Genomic DNA, 22,024 nt, shown 5'->3' on the forward strand with positions numbered 1-22,024 from the left:
AAAGTCAGCTGATTTTTCTGTCTTCTGGAAAGCCGAAAAATCATGCATCGGAGAGCGGCTTATGATGTTATATCGGAGCGCCAGGTTCCCATGTTCTCTTTACCTTCAGCGGTGAACACCAGAGGAGGTCGCTGCTTTTTTTAGCCAAAGTTGGTGTTTCTATTATACATAACTCCTGTTCCAGATCTAGGAAATAGTTCCGGCCTACTTTTGTGGCCAGATTGGCGTGTATGCCACGCAGTGGATTCTGGGAGACCAAGTCTCCGTGCAGGGAGGTTTACGGCACTGGCGTGAACGCCGGACTTCAATTCCCACAATGCATGGCGCGAATCGGTACTTCCTGCCTGAGTAACTGTGAGGTGGCCGCCATCTTGCGTACGGAGGTGCGGCTTGTTTCTCCGATCCTGAGGGCTGGGCTCTTGAGTTTCTCCAGATCTCCGTTTAGGGGTGGTCTTCGCTTTCCTTTCACCTTCACAAAGGTTTGTGTCTTTCTAGAAGGTTCTATTGGGAGGCAAAGGTCGATGCAGAGCTGTAGAGTAAGGTGAGTAGACACCCCATTTTAGATGAGGGTGGGGTGGTGGAGTCGTTTTTCGGTTACTTCTTCCATTAGCGACTCGGGTTCTCGCTGGTTTGGCTGGACCCCTTAGATTATTAGCTGTGAACTTAGAAGCTGGAGTGAACCTTTGAGCCTCCGAGACCTCCAGAATTCCTAGACGGGACCTGAACCTGCCTTCGTTGGGACAAAGAAACTGGGTGACGCAGTTTTGCCCAGGCAGCCCTCTTTGGAGGTCAGGAGGCAAGGGGCTCAGGTTGTTTTTAGGCCGTACTGTGTTAACGCAGCCCTTTGGCTCTTCGTCAGGACTTTTCTGACACGTTTCGAATAAGGAAATGAGAAGCTGAGAGTTGGCTGAGGAGGGGAGCTGTTTCCGGGAGGATGGGGTTCTTACAGTTGTTTCTTTTTTTTTCCTTCTAAATTAAGGCGCTGCACCCATTTGGGAACCATGTTTACACTAACTACTCACAGAAGAAGGGCCCACAAAGACTGGCATTTCAGTTAATCTAGTATTTGGATGCTAAGGAGATTAGTTGTCAGAGGTTTGGTAATTGGAACCATTTGCTCCAAAAAAGGGTGGTTTTAAGTGAGAAGACATTTAGAATGCAATGTAACACAGCCAGTTCGGATATATGTATTAACGTGGCTAGCAGATTTACTCTCCTTCTAAATACGCAATTGTGTATCTGTATCATCAAAATAAATACTATTGATTCAGCTTTCCAAACTGAAATTTTTTAAGTTCTCTAAATTGAGAAATGGATCACTTAAAGATGAAATATATTTTTTTAAAAAAGGATATTTACTTAACTTCAGTGAGATCCCTCCTATAAATCATGTTATGAGAGTACTTTAATAAGTAGTTATAAAATTACAGTTTGTAGTATTTTGGAAAGATGTTACCATTAAATGTTTATATCACAAATTTAAATGTCTTTTTGTTTATGAAGAAACTTTTGTTTAGATTTTTTAAATATGAGCTAATAATTGTATGATTTATTTACTCCTCAGATGCCTTATGGTGAAATTGAAGCTAAATTCTTGGCACCTAAGGAAGAAGTAACAGGTGAACCACTCTATAAAAAATTGAAGTCAGCTGCAGAGGCTTATGTTTTCCCCCATCATGGTAGTGCTGATTTTCACAGAATCCAAGGGAAAACTGGAAATGATTGGGTCCCTGTGACCGTCACTGATGTCAGAGGACATAGTTCTTCTCAGGAGGACAAAACCAAAACTGCACATTTTCTGAGACCTTTGCATGATGAGATGCCTGGTAATAGACCAGATAATGTTGAATCTACTGATTCACGAATTTTGCAGGATGCAAGTCCTCCATTACTATCCACAGAAGATGAGATATATAGCACAAGTAAAGCATTTATAGGACCCATTTACAAACCCCCTGAGAAAAAGAAATGTAAACAAAGGAGGAGTGAGGCAAACATTCTCAATGGTATAAATGACAAAGGAGGACAAGAGAAACAGAAATTTAACTCTAAAAAATCAGAGATTGACAATGAATTATTCCAGTTTTACAAAGAAATTGAAGAGCTTGAAAATGAAAAAGATGATTTGGAAAGCAATTGTAAGGGACCCGAACCTCCTCAGGAACAATTTATTCCATATTATCAGGGCCATAGTAATGATCTCTTAAAATCTGATGAAGAAAAGAAAGATCTTAGTAGTGCTCTTCAGTCACATTGTGGTTATCAACAGAACTTGGAGAATGAGCCAGGCAAATATCCCTGCAATGGACAACTAATACCAACATTTTGTGACTTTTCATTTCCTTCCTTCATGCCTGAATGGCAGTCAGTGCATCCCTTTATAGTACCCCCGTGGTCCTCCTATTCCTAGTTTGAACTATCATGCAAATATTCAAAGATTCAATGCTCCACAAAATCCACCGTCAAATATTTTTCAAGCCCAAGATGACTCTCAGATGCAAAATGGATATTATGTAAATAGTTGTAATGTTAACTGGAATTGTTTGACTTTTGATCAGAACAATGAATATACTGACTGTAGTGAGACTAGCAGTAGTATTCATCCCTCTAGACATGGCTACAATATGCACGATGGATATTTGAGTAACGATTTCTGTGAAATTAGAGAAAGATACTGGGAAGATCCTTCTATGGACAAACATAATGGAGCAGACAGGCTTGTGAACCAGCAGTTTCAAGAGGAAAAGTTAAATAAATTGCAGAAGTTACTTATTCTTTTAAGAGGTCTACCTGGTTCTGGGAAAACAACATTGTCTCGGTAAGTAAAGGATACCAAGTGAATACTTGGAAATTCATTATTTAAACATCATAAATGATATTTATAATCAATGACATCCTTTCATGTTGTTAGTAGAAGAAAAGTTTTTAATTTGCTATACTTGAGAATGGCAAATGACAGTGTAAATGTTTTAAAAGATGTTTTCCAGTAGAAGCAGGGAGAATGGGCATATATATTTATATTTAGCTTCTGCTAAAGGCTTTAAAAATAGATGTACCATGTATAATTATGACAGTGATGAAGCAAATGCTACTTGAGAACTGTTGGCCTTCCCTTTTGAGTTAGCTATTCAAGAAAAGTTGGACGTAGTGTTAGATGACTTGGGTTTTGATTCAGTTATTTTACTTTGTGATCTTGGGCAAGTTTTGCTATCTTATGATGGAATGAATGTTACTTAATTTTTCTGGAATTATTTTGAAGACCAAATGAGATAATTCAAGGAAAGGAATTTTGAATGTGTTAAGCATTGTGCCATGTTCATGCCATTGATTGGCAAACGGAACCCTTTTTCAGTTTCATAAAATGAGAGGAATTTGAAGTGAGCAATGTCTGAATGGAGTTAGAACTGGTGATGTTTTATTGTATTACAAAATATTTTGTTTAGATTTTGAAACAAAATATACATTTCTGCAGTTGTGAACGATAGCATAAAGATTATTTGCAGTTTATATAGGATGGTTTATGCCTGACAAGGAGAAAAAGAAAATTTGATATTTTTGAGGATAAAAAAAGTTCGAGGAAGCCTTTTGAAAGTGTTTTATATTTACTTTCAAGATGATCTAAACAATCTAAATAAAAGTTTCTTCAGGAAAAAGAAACCAGAGAAAGGTTTAGGCTGGTTGCAGAGGCTCATGCCACTCCTAGGACTCTAGGAGGCCAAGGTGGGAGGATCTTTTGAGCTCAGGAGTTCAAGACCAGCCTGAGCAAGAGTGAGACTCTGTTTCTACTGAAAAATTAGAAAAGTTAGCTGGGCGCGGTGGCCCATGCCTGTAGTCTCAGCTACTTGGGAGGCTGAGGTGGGAGGAGCCTCAGGAGTTTGAAATTGTCGCCCGCCCGAGACGGAACAAAACTCTGTCTCAGAAAACAAAACAAACAAACAAACAAAAAGGTTTAATTTATGATATAAAGATTTCAAGCTGGATTATAAATTGCGATCTTTGTGAATGAATTTAAATTTTGGTCTTTGCATTTTGATTCCTTTTACGTTAATGAAGATTTTGTAGAGGAGATGAAATTTCAATTCTTTAGATAGGATAGAAGGTAAAAGTGGGGTTGTCTCACAAACATGGGCAGTCTTCTAGATTTAGGATATAATATCAGAGAAAATAAAAAATTGAAACTTGGAAATTGGCTGAAGGGGTTTACTAGTTAGGACCACTTGACTAAGAGTGGGTATAGAAGAAACATAAGAAAGAAAAGTTAGATTTGGGACAACATATTGGAGTACGTTGAAACTAAAGGTGAATAAAGTAGTGGTAATTCAAAAGAATTTCAAGGAGACATAATTGTAGTGGGAGATGATAGAGGTGATTATTGTAATATGTGTATTTGAGGAATAGGTATATGACATAAGAATGGAGGTGATAAGTATTACCAAGTATCATTTGTATCATGATTTACAATTTACAGAGTACTTTAAAATGTTGTGAGATAGGTTGTATTTTCATTTTATAGAAGGAGCAGAGGCTAAAGGAAATAGTTTAGGTTAAATGACTTAGAAGTTATAAAAACTGATAAGAGATCAGAGCTCAAAGTAGGAATAAAACAGTAGTGTATTTTTCTGTGTCTTCACTTTAATATCTATTGGATGTATGGTCCTATACCTGACTACGGACTTCAAGGAGCTTGGTAAAAGAGGCAGGAGAACTTCTTTAGGTCAACACTTTTTTTTTTTTTTTTTTGGAGACAAGGTATTGTGCTGTTTTCTGGGGCTGGAGTGCAATGGAGTCACCATAGCTCAGTGCAACCTTAAACTTCTGGGTTTAAGCAATCCTCTGCCTCATCCACTTGAGTAGCTGGGGTTACAGGCCCAAACCACCACGTCTGACTAATTTTCGCATTTTTTGTGTGTGTATGGAGATGGGGTTGCCCTATGACCAGCTATGTTGCCCAGGCTGGTCTTGAATTGGCCTCAAGCAATCCTCCTGCCTTGGCTTCCCAAAGTGCTAGTATTACAGGCATGAGCCACAGCACCTGGCTGATAGGTGAATACTTTTGAATGAAGTGAGGTTGGTTATTTGGAATTGAATATAAAGCCACATATTCTCTAGTGAGGAATGGTTTCATAGCTTTCAAAACAAGCTTTGAAGGGAAAAAAGGTTAAAATTGGTAGATCAGAGTGGAGCTAATTTGAAGCCCTAAATTAAAAGATAGCGATGTTTAGTTTTGATATCTGGTAATGAGTATAGGCGATTTGATAAAGTTCAGATTCTTTTGGTAGAGTGTTCAAGTCCTTTTCTTCATTTAGTCCTTACCCACCTCTCCATCGTCAAATCTTTCTACCCTTGGACTTGTTTGTACCTGTCCTCCACTACAGGAGAAGACAGGCTTGTTCATCCATTGTTCTCAGGCATTTGTTTACTTAACGTTTCTCTTAAATGTCTCCACTTTTTGAGGCTTCGGTTTATCATCTCAGTCCTCAGTAATCCTCCTCCTGCATTTATGTAGTATTTGCCTTTGTATTTAGCTTAAGCTATATAAGACAGCATTATCTTTTTATTCATTGATAATTGACATAAGCCAATTTGGTTGGCTTAGTTGTTCCTCCACAGCTTTGCTTCCAGGTTTTAATGAAAGTAAGTCTTAAGACTAAATTCTGACACTGAGTACAAACTTTAAATATTTATGAGTAAGCCAGTGCAAAATAGGTCATACAACCTTTGTAGGTATGATAAAGTACCAGCTCTTTGTCCTTTTAGGAACCTGACAGCACCTTTATGAAAGGTTCATTTGAGGCAGAATTCAAGAATATTATAGAATTTTATTACCATTGTAGTTGGGATCAGGCAAACAGAATCCTCTGACCCAGTGGTTGGATGCTGGACCCTTTAGGGATGAAGCCTTCAGTGTTGTTCCGAGGGGTGTGGACTATAGATTTTACTAGATTCTTATACTGTGTTCATGCAAGAAGGGGGGGTAGGGGTTTGAAATACTTAGTTAATCCACATTTCTTGTACTGTACTGATTTCACCAATGAGAGTGTATCTTCATAAACAAGCCATTTCAATATTAGCACAAAGTCTGGAGTTGATCAGAGATAAAAAGACACTTGTAAAAACCTTTTGTAGCCACCTTTGGAGAGTCTTTGTGCTAAACTAGCAAGACCCTGGGATATGATTTCTTGATCGGGATAACTGTGCTTAGGATGTAGCTTAAATCATCTACATGATCTCACACTGTCTGTGCTAAAGTATTTTTTAAGGTAAATTACAGTCATTCTTATAATTAATATAGTTTAGTCATCTGGGTTGTGAGCAGAGACCTAAACTTGGCAACTTTGTAATTCCCAGCAGCTTGCCCAATGCCCCCTCTTAGAGTAATAATAGCTATAATTTGTTGAGTGCTTACAGTGTGAGGCACTGTTCTCAGAGCAGGTAGATCTTAATTTCTCATTTTATAGATAAGGATGCAGAATGGTTTAGTAAATTTATCCCAGATCATATGTCTTGTAAGTACTAGAAATTTATAAGTCCAGGGCTAACTCCCAGCTTCCCTATTCGTTTTAAAACCACACTGCCTCCAACGTGGTAAGTGCTCAAGATGTTTTTACTGATGGTTCTGAGAGACATAGTAGGTTTTAATAGCTTGGCCATAATTTTGGCCATAGAGTGTTTATGGGTAGGACAACTCAAGTAAAGATGTCACTTCTCCCTCTAATATATTTATAAATTCAGTGAAACTTTAACCAAGATCCCAAAAGGATTTTTGTATGAATTTTGATAAGCAAATTGTAAAGTTTATTTGTTATGTAAATGTAATAAAAATAATTTGAAAAAAGTGATGTTATCCTACCAGCTATCAAAAGTTATTTAAAAACTTACTATAATTGCTAAAGTTATTATATAACTTTGCAATATATCAGTAGGTAAAAATGTTCAATAAATGGTAATAGAATATTTGACTGTCAGTATAGAAAAAGATTTTTAAAATCCTACCTTACCATCATTCACAAAAATAGCTTCTAGGTCGATAAAAGACTACATAAGAAAACTAGAAGAAAATGTAGAATTTTTTTATAATTTCAGGGAATGCATAAAACAGTGGGAGAGAAATAGAGGACTTGAGAAAACAGATTTTTGTTTTGTTTTTGTCTGTTTTATAAAACTATTGTGGATATTTACTGTAGTAGGCTGAATAATGTCCCCCCAAGATGTCCATGTTCTAATCCCTAAAACCTGGGTGTATGTTACCTTGCATAGTAAAAGAGACTCTGCAGATTTGATTAGGTTAAAGATTTTGAGATGAGAAGACTATACTGGATTATTTGAGTGGGCCCAGTGTAATCACAAGGGTTCTTAATAAGGGGGAGACAGGAGTATCCGAGTCAGAGATTTAAGGACCAAAAGCAGAGGTCAGTAAAGGAGAGAAGATGCTACTCTGCTGGCTTTGACGATGGCAGAAGGGCCTGTATGCCAAGGTTTGCAGCTAGCCTTTAAAAGCTGGAGAGGCAAGGAAACATTCTATAGAGCCTCTGGAAGGAATACAGGCCTACCTATACTTTGTTTTTAGTCCAGTGAAACAGATTTCGTGCGACTGACTTTCAGAACTGTAAGACAAATTACTGTTGTTTTAAGCTACCAAGTTTGTAGTAATTTGTTGTAGCAACCATAGAAACTAATAAATATATCATAGTTTAAAGAAAAATGGGCAGAGATTTCTTTTTTCCTCTACCTACTTTTTGAGGAGGAGATCTCAATTTAAACTCTAGAGGAAAGATTTATTTCTTTATATAGGTCTCTATTCTTAATTAATTCAAGGACTGTTCAGAGAGTGAAGTGCCCCAGTAAAGTGGTTTCAGGGCAGGGGTATACAAAGACACTCAGTAAAGAGGTAAAGGGTTCATGAAGTGTTGGTTTGCTCAGATTTTTTTTTTGAAAATCACTTTTAAATGGATGTATTAAAGCAAATAATATGCAGTTCTTAGAAAATTTAAGAAATAAACCATGGAAATGAACTCTCTTGTAGGCCTGTCATTGGGAACAGGGTTCACCTGTTCCTTAAGTGAGAAATAATAAGCACAGAGTACATTAGTTATTCATGATCATATAATATTACCCTAAATTTAGCTAAAAGCAACATTTGTTGCATCACAGGTTCTGTAGGTCAGGAATCTGGGTATGGTTAGGTTAGCTGGGTGCCTCTGGTTCAAGGACTAACAATGCTGTGGTCAAGGTGTTGGCCAGGGTTCTGGTCTGAAAGCTTGATTTGGAGAGGGTCTGCTTCTAAGAGCTCTCACAAGATTGTTGACAGAACTCAGTTCCTTGTGAGCTACATTGCATTGAAGCCCTCAGTTCTTTGCTGGCTAGAGGCCTCCCTCAGTTCTTTGCTACTTGGGCCTCTCTCCATTTGCAAGGCTGCTGGTTTCTGTCAAAGTGAAAGAGAAAGCATGAAAGCCCAAGTCTAAGACAAGCCGCCATTTTTTCTTGCAATCTCAGAAGTGATATCACCTGTGTCATATTCTATTCCATAGAAGCTAGTGACTGCACACTCCAGGGAAGGATATCATACAAGGGTGTGAATACCAGGAGGCAGGGATCACTGTAGGCCGTTGGTTTGGGGCTTAGGTAATGCCTTATATTGGCTCTCCCATTAGTACCTATGTAACTCAGATGGCCTAACTTCTAAAATTATATTTCTTCCCAGATTTGTTTAATATCAAATTATCAGGGTTGTGAGGATTAAATGAGGGCATAGATGTATATAAAATGTTTGGAGCCAGGTTCAGTGGCACATGCCTGTAGTCCTAGCTACCTGAGAGGCTGAGGTGGGAGGATTGCTAGAGCCCAGGAATTTGTGACCCACCTGTGCAACAGAGTGAGACTCCATCTATTTAAAAAACAAAAACAAAAAGTTTGGCATCTAATAGGTTCTCCAAAAGATAGCTATTGTTTTGAAAAAATAATAGTGGTCACTGAGCCCAGATATGATTTTTCTTTTCTTTTTTTTTTTGTTGAGACAGTGTCTTGCTCTGTTGCCACGGCTAGAGTACCGTGGCATCAGCCTAGCTTGCATTAACCTCAAACTCCTGGGCTCAAGCGATCCTCCTGCCTAAACCTCACGAGTAGCTGTTACTACAGGTGTGCACCACCATGCCTGGCTAATTTTTTCTATTTTTAGTAGAGATGGGGTCTTGCTCTTGCTCAGGCTGGTCTCAACCTCCTGAGCTCAAGCAATACTCTGGCCTTGTCCTCCAGAGTAGTGCTAGGATTACAGGTGTGAGCCACCACGCCTCGCCTGATTTTTTTAAAATTAGATGTTTGACTTATTCATGGTCCTAAATTTTGACATTCTGAGGATCAATTTTATTAATAGTACCTGACTTAGCTTGAGAGAGTTTTGATACAATCTGGCTATGAGAATTTTGAAAATACTAATGTTGTTGAGGAACTTATTTTTGGTTCATATGTTTAGTATGACATCAGATATCCTTAGATTTATATAGGTATTTTTTAAAGTCCCTAAAGTAAAGTTTCATAGTTTGAGGTAATTCAGGGCATTTGAAAAAGATGCATGAATAGTCTGTGCTTTCTGGGAGGGAAAAGGCTTTCCAAGCTAAACTTACACACTATAGTTATGATTTATATATTTAAGAAGATATTCTTCATAGGTGTTTGTTCATGTTTGATGTTGATGTGGTTTGATTATAAAAATTGATTTACTGTGCCTTCTCCATCTTTTTTTTTAATTCGAGAGACTTTAAATCATTTCTTGAATACAAAAACTACTGTAGTCATGTAGTATGGTATTATTAACATCTTAAAAAATCACCTGCTAGTAAAGTATAATTGAGTAGGGGAAAAAAGGAAGCATTGGGTATCTAGGAAAGGTGATGTCTGGATTTTTGGTACTGTTGAGTATAATTAGGTATCATCTGGATTATGATCAAAATCTCCTTTTAGGTAATTGAACTTTGATTTAGAATGCTAATATCAAGGCATTTGCGTATTCTAGGTTATTTGTATAAGCAGATAAGATGCCAAACATGTTAGATGGATATATTTTGGAGAAATCATGGCTGCTTAAAAAAGAAATCCAACTCCAGTCCCCCAAAGAAGGGAACAACTCAGACTGTTAACTTTCATTTGTTTGTCTGAAGTAATTAGAACAATAATTCTGAAGTGGAAATACATATTTTAAATTGTTTTATTTTGATACATATGATTTTATTTTTATTATAAAACATGCTGTTGACCCTCTATATCTGTAGGTTCCATGTGGATTCAACCAACCTTGAAAATATTTGAGAAAAGAAATTGCATCTATATCGAACACGTATAGGCTTTTTTTCTTGTCGTTATTCCTTAAACAATACAGTATAACAGCTGTTGACATTTACATTGTATTAGGTATTATAAGTAATGTAGAGATAATTTAAAGTATACGGGAGAATGTGCATAGTTTACATGCAAACAGTCATTTTATGTCAGGGACTTGAGCACCTATGGAATTTGGTATCCGAGGGTGGTCCTGGAACCAATTCCCCATGGATACCAAGGTATGCCTGTATATGATTTTATTGTTAATGTAAGCTGAAAGGACAGATGACATGTTTTTCATCTTAATAGTTGAAATCCTTCTCACTACTTTTTCTTGAATCATCCCAGGCCAATATTCTTTTACTTTCAATCCCTTCTACCATCTTCCAACCCCCCCCCACTCCCACCCGAAAATTACAGAATGGTATCCAGTTGCCTAATGGTTAAGGGAGAGGAGTAAAACAAAATACTTTGTGTTGTTATTGTTGGATCCAAATCATTATCTTCCTGTGTTTTCTCTGTTTTAGCACACTCCCAATCTCTTTCATGAGTCATTGGTTTTGAGAATTCTCTGACCCTCTGAACGCTTGTGAATATCACCATTGCTTGTAAATTTAAGTTGGTGTCACATTTTCAGAACAAATCTTAGGCCGGTGGAGTGGCTGATGCCTGTAATCCTAGCACTTTGGGGGGCTAAGATGGGAGGATTGCTTGAGGTCAGGAGTTCAAGACCAGCCTGAGCAAGAGTGAGATCCCGTCTCTACAAAAAAATAGAAAAATTAGCCAGGCTTGGTGGTGCGCCCCTGTTGTCCTGTCTTCTTGGGAGGCTGAGGCAGAAGGATCTCTTGAGCTTAGGAATTCGGGGTTGCAGTGAGATATGATGACACCACTGCACTCTAGCTGTGTGTGGCAACAGAGCAAGACCCTGCTTCCAAAAAAAATTGTTTTTTAAATAAAAAGTTTTTGACATTGGCTGTTAATTATGTAGATTTAGGTGTGAAGTGGTATTTGAAAACTGAAAGCTTTTTAATGTTGTTCAGCTCTTGTGGTATTCTATTTGCAATATACTTACAGGTAAGTAAGTATCAGAAATTCATTTAATAACCTTTCCTGTGTGGTTTATTCCTAATGGTTATAGATTTTATAAATGGCACTTTTATGATTTCTTTTATTAACAGAATTCTGCTTGGTCAGAGTCGTGATGGCATTGTGTTCAGCACTGATGACTATTTTCGCCATCAAGATGGGTACAGGTATAATGTTAATCAACTTGGTGATGCCCATGACTGGAACCAGAACAGAGGTTTGTTTTGGGCCAAGTCTCCCGGGATAGAATATTTGAGTATGAGTCAGAAGACCTAGGTTTTATTCTTGACTTAGATTTTTACCAGCTAAATGACTTTGGCAAGCCATTTAAATAGCTTTGAGACCCAGTTTTTTCATCTGTTAGAGGTGGTGATAATTGTACTTGCCTTTCCTAATTGGGGTTGTGTAAAGCAGAGAACTTAGATAAAACATTTTGTGAACTATAAATAGTGTACCAATGCAAGCTGGTAAAATATTAGAGTTTTGGGATATTTTGATAGGCTTTATTTTATACCTCATGAGTAAATTCAGAGAACTCTGGTAGTGTTATGTATTCCCAAAGTATTTCCCTGAGAATAATGCTAATGTTTTCCAAGGCATAATGTAATGGCTGTGAATATTAAAAGTTTTTCTCATTGATGTTGCTCTACAAGAAACCTACTTAATAGATTTTTTAGAGGACATTGGTCAATTTCTGTTCATCATTAATAGGAGTTTCTTAACCTAGGCTGCACATTTGGATCACTTAGGGATCTTTTAAAAAAAACTTATGTCTGGGCCTCAGCCTCAGATTTTGGTTAATTGATATGGAGTGGGGCCTAAGCACTGGTGATTTTTGTTTTTTGTTTTTGGAAAGTTCTTCAGATGGTTCTAATGTGCAGTCTGAATTGAAACCTATTGATCTAGAAATTTAAATAAATGTGTATGCTATTTTTTTAAAGATGAATACATTGATGATTAAATAGCTTTTATTATGAAAAATTTTAAACCTAGATTAGAGAGAGTATAATGAATCTCATAAACTCATTACCAGAATTATCTGTTATCAAGATTGTGACATAAGGGTTTTATCCTTTCTGTTTTTATCTCCCTTCCTTTTTATTATAATTTGCTGAAGTATTTTAAAGCAAATTCTAGACATCATATGTTATGCATTTCAAATTAACCTTTTTACTTAATCACATCTTATTTAACTGCAATGCCATTATGACACATTAAAAAAAAGATATCTACTTCCTGTTCATTAGTTCTGGAAAAAAAAAAGATACCACTTCCGTGGCATCTTGTTACCTAGTCTGTAATTTAATTCCCCCTGTTGTCTTAAAAAGGGGAAACAGAGCCTCAAAATACATTTTGTTTCATGTTTCTTTTAATTATATTAATCTATAACAGTTTCCCTTCTTTTAACCTTCATCCTGTTAGCTTGTTCCAGAAATGAGGTCATTTGTACTATAGAATGTTACATATTCTGTAGTTTTCTGTTTGCTTCCTACTGGTAACCATTTAACTTGCTCTTCTTACTCCTGTATTTTCTGTGAATGGAAATTTGCTCTAGACTGGAGGCTTGATTCAGTTCAACTTTTTTTGTGTTTTTTTGGCAGGCAAGTATTTAGTTGTCCCACTCTTAGTGGTGGTAACCTTAGTGAGTAGCTTCACAGGAATGGCCTGCTCCCTCTGTTACCAAGTTCCCTGTCAACCGTGTATCTCATGGTTTTACCCAACCATAAATTGTTTCCTGAGTCAGTTATTTCATTAAGAGTTGCAAAATGGTCATTTTTAGGTCCATTGTTCCTTCCATGTTTAATAGCTAAAATTCTTCTATAATGAATTTTCTCTCAACTAAAGTTACTAACTAGGGTTGCCCTAAAGGGTAGTATATACAAGAAAAAAGTATAAATGTTTTTCCTTTTAATTGTCAATTAGAGTAAGAAATATCAGTGAGGATATTTTTGAGCAAAAAGTTTTCATCCTATTAAAGTTCATAGTTGTTTTTTTCTTTTTCTTTTTTGAGACAGAGTCTCACTCTGGCACCCTGGCTAGAGTGCAGTGGCACCATCTTGGCTCACTGCAACCTCAAACTCTTGGGCTCAAGCGATCCTCCTGCCTCAACCTCCCAAATAGCTGGGACTACAGGCCCATGCCACCACACCTGGTTAATTTTTCTCCTTTTAGTAGAGATAGGGTCTTGCTTTTCCTCAGGCTGGTCTCGAACTCCTGAGCTCAAGGGATCCTGCTATATCAGCCTCCCAGAGTGCTAGGATTATGGGCTTGAGCCACTGTGCTCATTCTCTTTTTTGATTTTTTAAAATGCCGTAGAACATTGTTGCCCAAATCAAATAATGATAGTATTATAATTCTAAAAATGTTTGGAGTTATGTTTGGCCTAAAGGGGAACAAGATTAGGTGATAAAGGGAATGAATAAAGACAGAACTATTATACCTTTTGTGGACTAGGAAATTTGTGTGGAGAATTTTTTTCTCTTTGCAATACTAATGTAGAATATTTCATTAAAATGTTTATGCCATGTGAATTATGTTGATTGTACTTGTTGAACAGAATAATGGTGTCTGGATAAACGGTTGGATTTTTTATCAGTATAATAAATATAGATTTGGATACCTTTAAATGCCAGGCACCATTCTGGGAAAATCTATCTGCCTCATGTTTATTATTAGAAGAATCTAAATTAATTTTAGAACACTTATAAATTGAAAACATCTCCAAAGTGTCATTCTTCTCTTTCTTAGAGTATTACAATAGTTACTTTGTTTATGAAAACTACTCTCATTATTTGGGTATTCAAACATTGTTTACTTAGGAGCTCCATTCTTCTGGAGTGCACTGGACTGTGGTATTAGATGATGATTATTTATGAAAAGAGGATACTCTCCCCATTCCTGCAAATCAGAGATTTATTTGGTTAATAAGCTCCTTTTCTAGAACACAACTCATTAGATGTTTGAGCCTAACTATCAGACATTGGATAATGATTTCCATAATTTTTTTTTTTATTTTAATGGAAGATTTGATCACTATGATTGGACGAGATGATAGCATCATGATCCTTGCACTAATGGATGGTAGTAACCTATTCATGACCCAGATTCTAAATTTCTTTTGGTATTTAGAGACATCTTCTCCCAAAAATATATTCCACTATGGTCTTTATTCTAACTGACCTTTAGAATTGTATTTTAGACATCCATATAAATGTTTTCATTATGTTGAACTTAGTGGAATTCTTAGTTGAATTCTAAGTCCTGAGAAAATTTCCTTATCTTTGCTTTTTGTCTCAGCCTTTTAAATTTTATCAAGTGTTCTTAATCTTAACCATTTTTCTTGTTTGGTATACCTAGGGGGTATATACACTCCTGTCATTAACAGTGGTGGCTCTCTGTGACAATGATTGTCACCTTATAGTAGAAAAGATGGCATTGGGATAGGGAGATAAAGTTTAGAAAAGTTCTTTTCTACCTCAGCTCCCAATTTGAGGATCATAGTCCTGAGACATCTCCACAAAGTCAGTTGAACTGTGGTATTTAGCTATTTGGTATATAAAGTTTTGATGGTAAGTAATGATAAATCCATAACTTTTTAAAATATAAACCTTTGTTTCTTCAAAACAGTTATTTGTACATTGTAGGAAATTAGAAAATACAGATAAACATGAAATGCAGATATTCCCACTGTCTACAGATAACTACTTTTAATATCTTAGTAAATCTTCCTAGCTCTGTATTTTGACCTAAGTAAGATCATATTTAACTATTGTCGTGTAACTTGCTGTTTTCATTTAACAGTCTCCGTCTTTCTGTGTCAATAAATTTTCATCTCTTCTCATGCTCAGCCCATATTCAGATGTAACTTGTTCCTTTATCTCCTATATTTCCCATAAATGAAATGTAGCTCTAGACTCAAGGCTTCCTTTAAGTTTAATAAAATGTCCCCAAAATGTCTTTTACAATCAGTTTGTCAAAACTAGTATCCATTCCGGAGAATACACCTGGTATGTGGTTATGTCTCCTTAATTCCCTTTTAATCTAGTGGAGTTCTTTTTTTTTTTTTTTTTTTTAACGGAACTGACTCGAGATTGCACAGTTTTAAGTACAGAGATGTAGTAAATTTCCTCATAATGAACGTTTAAAATTTTATTTTGTGTATTTTAACCTAATAATTCTAGTTTTTGTTTTTATTTTTTAAATTTATTTTTTTATTTCAGCAAAACAAGCTATTGATCAGGGGAGATCTCCAGTTATAATAGACAACACTAATACACAAGCTTGGGAAATGAAACCATACGTGGAAATGGTAAATATGAAATATGAGAGAGCTTTCATTTTTTATACTTTTCAATTTTTTTATGTTCTGAAATTTTGGTCACTTTGATCTTGATTATTAAAACATTTGTCCTTGTTTTCTAAAGAAGTTTGTTGGTTTGCTTAGTTTTTAAAAAACTATAGATGGTGCTTGGTAAGGAATAAGCTCATCTTGTTAGTTTTATCTGACCTGGAGAATAGTAATTGGAATTTGTCCAGTTAAGTAGTCTTAAAATTTTATAAACCACATTATTTTATAAAGTAACATTTTTCTTGGTTGAGCAAATTTGGAAGTATTGTCTAAATGAAATTTCTATCTGTCTGCCTTCTTTTTACTTTAAGAAGTATTCTCTGGGTTTTTGTCTTCTTCCTTTCCTTTGTATAGGCCATAGGAAAAGGATACAGAGTAGAGTTTCATGAGCCTGAAACTTGGTGGAAATTTGATCCTGAAGAATTAGAAAAGTAAGGCACTTGAATTTTTATTGAATCCTTATCTTTTTTTTTTTTTTCGTTTGTGAAGTCCTGCATCATTTTACAGTTTATTGAATGCTAGTGTAGGCCCTGGGAACTTTGAGGGTAAAATTAGGACTTTTCCCTCTGGTTTTTGGCCAGGCCACTTCTCTGCATTATCCTTCCACCTTCTTCTCATTCCCATTTTAGGCCCCATCACTTTTTTACCTTGTGCTTCCATCTTGCTCTGTCTTTTTCATCTTTACAACTACAGGTCCATAATCCCATAGCAAGATCCTTGGAATCGATGTGTTTTGGAATTTAGGTGTTTTTGAATTTTAGAAAGGTAACATAGTGCATATATACCTAATCGTTTGACGCCCCTTCCAGAGTTTGGGACAGCATGTCACAATCAAACATCTTAATATTTCTGCAGCAGATCACGACTAATCAGCTAAGTAAATAAGATTGTGCATAATCTAACATCAATTCTGAGTAGGTTGTGCTTCCAAATGAGTACAGATCTGGATAGGTTTTGCTGCCATATGAGTCCGCAGAAAACTGAGTTTTCAGAGCTATTGGATTTCAGAACTGGTGCTGATAGATTGTGGACTTGTATTACTGTCAACCCTGCTCTTCCATTTGTGTTTATGCTTTTCCTCTTCTGTCACTGCTTTTCCTGGCTATGACTCTTTCCTTTCTTCGGTTTCACTCTTCCCCTCCTTTTGGTAACAACTTTATTGAGATGTAATTCATATACTTATAATCCACCCATTTAAAGTATACAATTCAGTGTTTTCTGTATATTCACAGAGTTGTGCAACGATCACACACCCTTTTTTAAGGCCCGCCCCGCACTACTTCGGTTTGCCCTCTTCTAGCTTCAAGCTGTTATTCTGTGTATGGGGTCCAACTAACATAGTTCTTTCCCCCTTGCCTTTCATTCTTTGGCCACTTTCTTTCTCTTTTTGATTTGCATGCTGTATGTTCATTTATAGATAGATAAACTGATAGCTTTATTAGTATTAATGTTTATATTGTCTGCCTGCCTAGCTGTGTGTGTGTGTATCGCACCTGAGGTAAAAGAGATGGAAGTTTACTCTGATATTTGAGTTATGCTAAATAATGATGAAACTGCTGTACAGTTATGGCTGCTTTTACATTTGAAGGACTGTTGAAATTTATTATTTTCTTAATATAAGTGACTTTACATAACAAAGCCAGCTTAACTGATATCTGGCATAATTTGATTTTTGAAAAGAATTGAATTGAATCATTAATTTTGACATCTTATTGGTTTAGTCATATCTTGTGAATTTTCAACCTCAGATCTGTTTTTTTTTTCTTCTTCTTTTTTGCTTTCTCTTGTATGTAAGCATCAGATTTGAAAAGTAAACATTTCTTTGTGGCTTTTTTTTGGGAAAGATGAGTTAGCATTAGTACATCTAGAAATATAGTATTAAATGTAAAATATGTTTCTGTGTGTTTTGTCATGTCCAAGTCAACTTACAGAAAACTATGAGGGTAAAATAAATTGTCAAAAGTTCTTTGAGGATCAAGAATAAATTTTAAATCACTTTTTGTTGTTATATAAACTCACATACAGAAAAGTACATAAAATATAAATGTACAACTTAAAGTTCTTACAAAACCAATACACGTTTAGCTATCACTCACGTCATGGGAATGTGACCAGCACCTCAGAAGCTCTTTGCAGTCCTCTTCCCATTCCCAGTTACCTTTCATTCTCTAAAGGTAACCACTGTTTTTCCTTGGTAATCATAATCACTTTCTTACTTTTTTTAGTTTTACCATAATGTCTGTTGCCTTAATATTATAGTTCAATTTTGCCTTTTATCAAACTTTTATATATATAAAAATAGAATCATACAGTATGTTTTCATTGTGTCTAGTTTTTTTCACTCAACATGATGTTTGTGAGAGATGTCCAAATTGTTGTCTCTACTAATAATTTTGTATTAATAATAAATTTTAAAAATACAAGAGGAACTGTCATAAAATAATTTTTAAAATATAATAAATATTTTATGTGGATTTTTGTAAGTCCTAGAAGTCCACTCAATCCTTCTATAATTCTTAAAGTAGTGTCTAACAATCTTTGATTTTTGTCATTAAACGAGTGGGGATATATAGTCAGGTTCAGTGACTAGGTAGTTCTGTGTGAAGAAGATATAATTAACATTTGGCTATGATTTATGGTGTCTTTAAACCTTTAAAAAACATTGTTAAAAACTTTATATAAAATGTGGGTAAATGAAATATATCTTCTAATGTTTATTTGCAAAATATAATTTAGAATCTATATGCTGTTCCTCTGCAACAGTTTAATCTTTAAGCCTACACGTTCTAAAAAAAAGATTTACAATCCTTTTCTTTTTTGGTAGGAGGAATAAACATGGTGTGTCTCGAAAGAAGATTGCTCAGATGTTGGATCGTTATGAATATCAAATGTCCATCTCTATTGTAATGAATTCAGTGGAACCATCACACAAAAGCACGCAAAGACCTCCTCCTCCACAGGGGAGACAGAGGTGGGGAGGCTCTCTAGGCTCACATGAACAAGTTTATGTCACAAATAATCATTAAGTTGGGTATTTTCAGCTAACACATTTGTTTTTTGCCCTTGAGAAAAATTAGTGAGCCTGTCTTGAAATTTAAATAGTTTCAAATAAAAAAAAAAAACCTATGTTGCCTCGTAAGAATGTTCCCAGCAAGTTGTTTACAGTGTAAATAAAAATTATATAAAATTGTATTTTAAATGTTTTTATAATCTTTTGTTGTAATACTTTTGGCTGTTATGAAAACACCTGAGTAGTATAGTGGGTAGGAACTAGAATGTTTTTCTACCATTGATTTTAAACTAATTTTATCTATTTTGTAGATAATGTTGAACAGTTTTTTTATAGTTCATACCTAAATCTAACTTTTCATAAAACTTAAGTATTTTTCCTTCACTATCTTAAATATGCAAGAAATACTAACTTGTTGTAAGGCACCTTAGTTGATTCTCCTATTCATTATACAGGTAAAATTGTATTTCAGCTAACTGATCTGTGTGACAAAATTATTTTTAAGCTATAATCAGGATATCACATAGTTCAAACAAAATTCCCCAGCAAAGCTAGACAGAAGGTATATCAATCATCTGGGGAGTTTTCTCCATAATGTACATATTCATCACGTAATACATACATATTCCTCATCCTCCTTCTCAAGCCATCTCCCTACCCCCATGCACTTGAAAGTTCTGGAAAGGATAAAGAGGCAAAGCACTGTGTAGTTAGAAGAAACTTCTTAGGTGATTCTAATAATGTTTCACTATGTATTCAATTTAATGCACTATAATACTAATATAAAAATATTTTGGACAGCATTGGTCATAAGATTTGTCCTATGGAATATTATGTTTCTTCTAGTACTAATTTTTCTAAAGAGCCAACTGTAATTTTCTCACTGGATAGTTTTCTTTATTAGATCGTGTTTCTTTACTTAGAATTAAAAAACTGAGATGGAATTCATTTCACAGGCCTTGTAATTCATCCCTGTCTTCAAACAGAGCTTTACCTGGACTATCCTAGATAATTAAGCATTTCTCTTTGCAACATGAGGAAAGAAACACTGCTGCCTCTTTTAATAATTTTCTTCCCAGTGTTTTATAGAAAATGTTTCTTTAATCTTTGCTTTCATTTGCTCTTTTTTTGGGAAAAAGACCTCAGCTAATTACAATGCTATTTAATCATTATGATTCTTTATATCTTTTCATAAATATTTCACAGCCTTTAAACTTTCTCCTAAACAAGTCCATCATGAATGTCATGATCTTTCTCTGTTGTTTTAAAATCTTTTGCTGTTCTTTCAACTTTAAATATTCTCTCATATGTTACTTTTTAAAGTTGTGAGGCTTAAAACTAGATTCAGTATTCCGAACAAGGCCTTTGTTACATTGCCTTTAGTGAAATAAGAATATGATTTCTATTTATTTGTACTATTTAGTTCTGTTTACATTTGAATAAGTATTACCTTTATCTTGTTTAATATGTGTGTGTTTATATACATTTGTTCATCTTAACTAAATCTGATGTAGGAACATGCTAACTCATGTTTTGTGTGTAAATGTATATATATTTATATACATACATCTTTATCTGTTTTCAGTATTTCACAGTAATACTTGTTGGTATTTGGACTTGTGTGTTCAAGTATTTTATTATGTAAATTAGCACAGTTTGAAAATTATACAAAAGGATTTAATTTGGGGACAGATGACACAACTCTTAATATATTATATGTCCCTTTCCCTGTGTGTTCATAAACTTCACTTAAGAGTAATAGTACTGTAAATCTACAGTTTTCTGAATAACTCTTAACCAAATTTGTTTTGAGGAAGTAACTTTGAGGAGAAACAGATTATGAGGAAGCATGTTCATATTAAGTCTGAAATAAATTTCTAGATTTACTTCAGATTCAGCTTCATCTCCTGGTACTTCTGAGCAATAAAAATCATTGAGAGATCGTTAATCATTACCAATTAATTTTTCACCCCCCCCACCAATTAATTTTTTAAAATTATAGATGCTAATGGAGGCAGGGAAACTAACATTATGACTTTCAGTTTTTTTTAAAGTAGAAAAATAGTTAATAGTTTCCCCAAGCATTGTGGCTAATTTACATTTAATTTTTTTTAACAATAACAGAATGGAGGAATGAAAATGTAGTGAAAGATACCAAAATCACTATTTTATATCATTGCTTGGTGTTAAAAATCTGTAAAATGTGACATTTACCAATTTCTCATCAAAATTTTCTTTCTATTGAGATAGTCTTTTTTTTTTTAAAAAAAAAAAAGACGGTATTTGACTATGTTCGCTAGGCTGGACTTGAACTGGATTCAAGTGATCTTCCTGCCTCAGCCTCGTAGCTGGGACTACAGGTGCCAGGGCACCGGCCTGGCTGTGGTCTTAATGGAATTACCACCCCCCCCACTGCTACATGCCATTCTAACCTGATCTCCATCACAAAGAATGAAGTGGGCATTAGCCATCATATTTAACTAAGATGGAATACGTCTTCATTAACTAGAATACAGCTTCTAATTTGTTTCAGTAAGATTAAGTAATATTTAGGGTGGTTTTTCATAGGCTTAGTGTAAAAATTTCTTTTCCTTTTTGATAAACAAATTTATAGTTTTCTATATGTCATAATCCTGTTAGTAAAAATTCTTATGTAGTAATTAAGTTGAACTTTTGGTATTGCTTTTTAATTATGTAATCTTTATTTTCAGTATTCACCTTTCTTAAAGAAAATGTTTGGTTTTTTTACATTTTTCTGTTTTAAAGTAAGATTATTTACAAAAGATTAGGGTGTATTTTTTTGTTGGAGTGATAAGTTTGATTTAAGTATTTGAAGTTTGCTTATCTCTTTTCTAAATAATAGATTCTGGAAAATTTCAGTTTTTCATATAGATAAAGTTTTGAAAATTTATGATTTCAGAGATTATGAAATGTTTGTTTTGACTATACTTGAATTTTTTTTACTACAGAAATGTCTGATTTTCTGAGAGTGGTTTTCTAAGTATTTATAAAGAAAATTGATGGTATTCTCTTCGGAAAATGTTGAGGAAATGTAGTTGCTATATGTTTTTTAGTGCCTTTACCTGAGAGATTTTCCAGTGTTTATTGAAGTTTAATGTAGTATTCTGACATGAATGTAATAACTAATAAGGGCTAAAGTTGTATTGTTGCTTTTTGGGTTTTTTACATCTGCAGCCCACATTGAATAACACCTTAGTCTATAATCATAACAAAGTATTAGATTAGTTTTGTTACGGTGCCCATTC

At 35.0% G+C, this 22,024-nt stretch overlaps 1 protein-coding gene across 1 annotated transcript in view; it reads left to right on the plus strand.

The window, feature by feature from the left end:
• Positions 1–353: 353 nt before the first annotated feature.
• The window catches only part of N4BP2L2 (NEDD4 binding protein 2 like 2), an 84,138-nt gene continuing 62,467 nt past the window's right edge, over positions 354–22,024 (plus strand). The window contains 7 exon segments of the mRNA XM_045566952.1: positions 354–541; positions 1,565–2,386; positions 2,388–2,818; positions 11,493–11,617; positions 15,621–15,709; positions 16,103–16,179; positions 18,573–18,719. Coding sequence (XP_045422908.1) covers positions 1,565–2,386; positions 2,388–2,818; positions 11,493–11,617; positions 15,621–15,709; positions 16,103–16,179; positions 18,573–18,719 — 1,691 coding nt within the window. The 5' untranslated portion in view covers positions 354–541.

Source organism: Lemur catta, chromosome 13, assembly GCF_020740605.2.
Source record: "Lemur catta isolate mLemCat1 chromosome 13, mLemCat1.pri, whole genome shotgun sequence".
In the NCBI taxonomy this organism is placed as follows: domain Eukaryota; kingdom Metazoa; phylum Chordata; class Mammalia; order Primates; family Lemuridae; genus Lemur; species Lemur catta.